General features: G+C 54.4%; 1 protein-coding gene across 1 annotated transcript; it reads left to right on the top strand.

Moving 5' to 3' along the window:
- Positions 1-34: 34 nt before the first annotated feature.
- On the top strand, positions 35-1,463 carry DICSQDRAFT_130650 (uncharacterized protein; the record flags this gene model as incomplete). Its single annotated transcript, XM_007371911.1, has 4 exons — positions 35-162; positions 210-445; positions 497-689; positions 927-1,463. Coding segments are annotated over 4 exons (1,094 nt in total), but the record flags the coding sequence as incomplete, so codon positions are not given.
- Positions 1,464-2,041: the final 578 nt, after the last annotated feature.

Here is a 2,041-nt window from a genome sequence, read left to right as displayed (position 1 = left end):
ATCCTTTGTGTGCTCTCTTGACGCGCATTCACAGGACGTGCCGCTACTGCTAAATTCTATACCGACAAGTTCTTCCATCTCTGTGCCCACATCCCCAAGTTCGATATCCTGTGCGAGCGGATCCTGCGATCCCCCGAAGACGTCTTCCTGTTCGCGAAATACGTATGTATTCGTAACTAGTGTGTCCGAGCCAGCCTCACCTTTTGCAGATGCAAGTTCACGCCGCGGCCGGCCGCACGACTGACATCTCCACGCTAAAATCTAGTTTCCATTCGTACTTCCCCTATGTAGTCATCTCAGGCTCCAACGACCTAGTTATCCCTCCGCCTGGGCCCGGACAACTCGCTGGTCTCAAGGCCCGAAACGGAGGATACTGCACTACAAGCACAGGACGCCTTATTGTCCCTATAGATGAGCGGTCGGCATTTGATCGTGATCCTACTCAGTGCGTCGTCTACTCCTCCCACTAAAGCCCTCTCTCGATACCGCACTGTAGGTACTGCAAGAAGAAGATAGTGCACCACAAGGACGTCGCAAACACCGTACGACACAAAAAACGCCACCAAGCCGATCGGCCCGAGCCTCGCGATGACAACAAGTCATACCCAAGCTATCTCTTCCCAACAGACCTCAAGTACGACAACACGCGTCCTCATCGCCATATCTTCAAAGGTGACTTCCTTATCGATGTACGTCTTCTGTTACGATCGAGCGCATATACTCACAATTGTCCTAGAATTATCGACACCTATTCCATGGAAAATCAGCGGTAGGGCGCGCTGACGGCTCTCGCGGCCTCGGGCGTGTCTGCATTAATGATATTTATGGGATTACAAACGTCACGCCCGACTATCTGACTTACGTCGCTACCCTGGCAGGTCTGCTCATGTTGTAAGGCTCCCTTGCTAACTACGTGCATGTTGCAGATCGGTCATCTTCTGAGCACGGAAGAGCGGTGGAGCGGCGATAACAAGCAGCGGACCGGGCATCACTTGCACACCGCCCTGCATCGCCTTCTCACAGTCGAGTACCAGGCGTGGCAAGAAGACGTGGAGCACGGTGACTTTAGGCAATCAGAGGACACGTTCGAGTGGAACGTATTTGCTTTCATCAACGAGTGTGTCCTTCACGCGCTCAATGTGTGTACCCGAGCTGATCTTTCACACAGCAAGGTATTCGGGGGTGAGGCCGGGGCACCCGACCAGCAGAATCCGGACGAATTTGGTGAAGACGAAGACAATGATGACACTGATATCCGTGCGCAGATGTTGAAAGCCCGTATGGCCGAACTCGAGGAACGTCGGGAGCGCCGCGCGAAAGGTCTTCGCGACGCGCCAGCAGAACCTGCGGAGACCCAAGTCCGGTCTCAGTCGCCATCGGTGGAGACCATTTCGAAGACCTCAGCCGTTGTGGACGTCACGGACGACGACTGGGATGAGCTTTTCGCTGGCGACCCCTCTTAGACGTCTTCCCCTCGCCTCTATTGTGCCACTCAGTGGAGCTCGACAAGCTCACGGATCTGGGCGACATGATTGCGGCAACCACCGATGTCGTCGTGGCTGAGTTCTTTGCGGCAACCACCGATGTCGTTGTGGCTGAATTCTTGCAAGCTGGCTTGTGCGCGGGCGGACATCTTGGGCGTCGCTTCGTATTTCTAATCTCTTGTTGGCATCGCTCATGTGTATCAATTGCCTGTGCCATAATATAATTCTCTGTCCGCGCATTTCCGGGAGTGCGAGCATTCGGACCGGCAAGCAGGCAAGTTCATGTGGTGTTCGTATATATGCTACACTGTCTCCTCTGACCGCCCAGCTCCGAAAATCCGGGGCACTGTCCAGAATACCCCACCGCGTCTACAAGTTATCACACTGTACTGCCCGGGCTTCTTGGTAGTCCCTCACCGCGCATTCCCGACAATGCCGGGCCTCATGAGATATTACGGCGCTCGATCGTCATCGTGGCGTGCTAGGGTGATACCCAAAATACCGGGCAATCCTTGCGATATATTCCCAGTATTGCCCGGTATTTCTCGACGTGGCCT

Source organism: Dichomitus squalens, assembly GCF_000275845.1.
Source record: "Dichomitus squalens LYAD-421 SS1 unplaced genomic scaffold DICSQscaffold_462, whole genome shotgun sequence".
NCBI lineage: Eukaryota > Fungi > Basidiomycota > Agaricomycetes > Polyporales > Polyporaceae > Dichomitus > Dichomitus squalens.
This window is presented reverse-complemented; position numbering and strand designations above follow the sequence as displayed.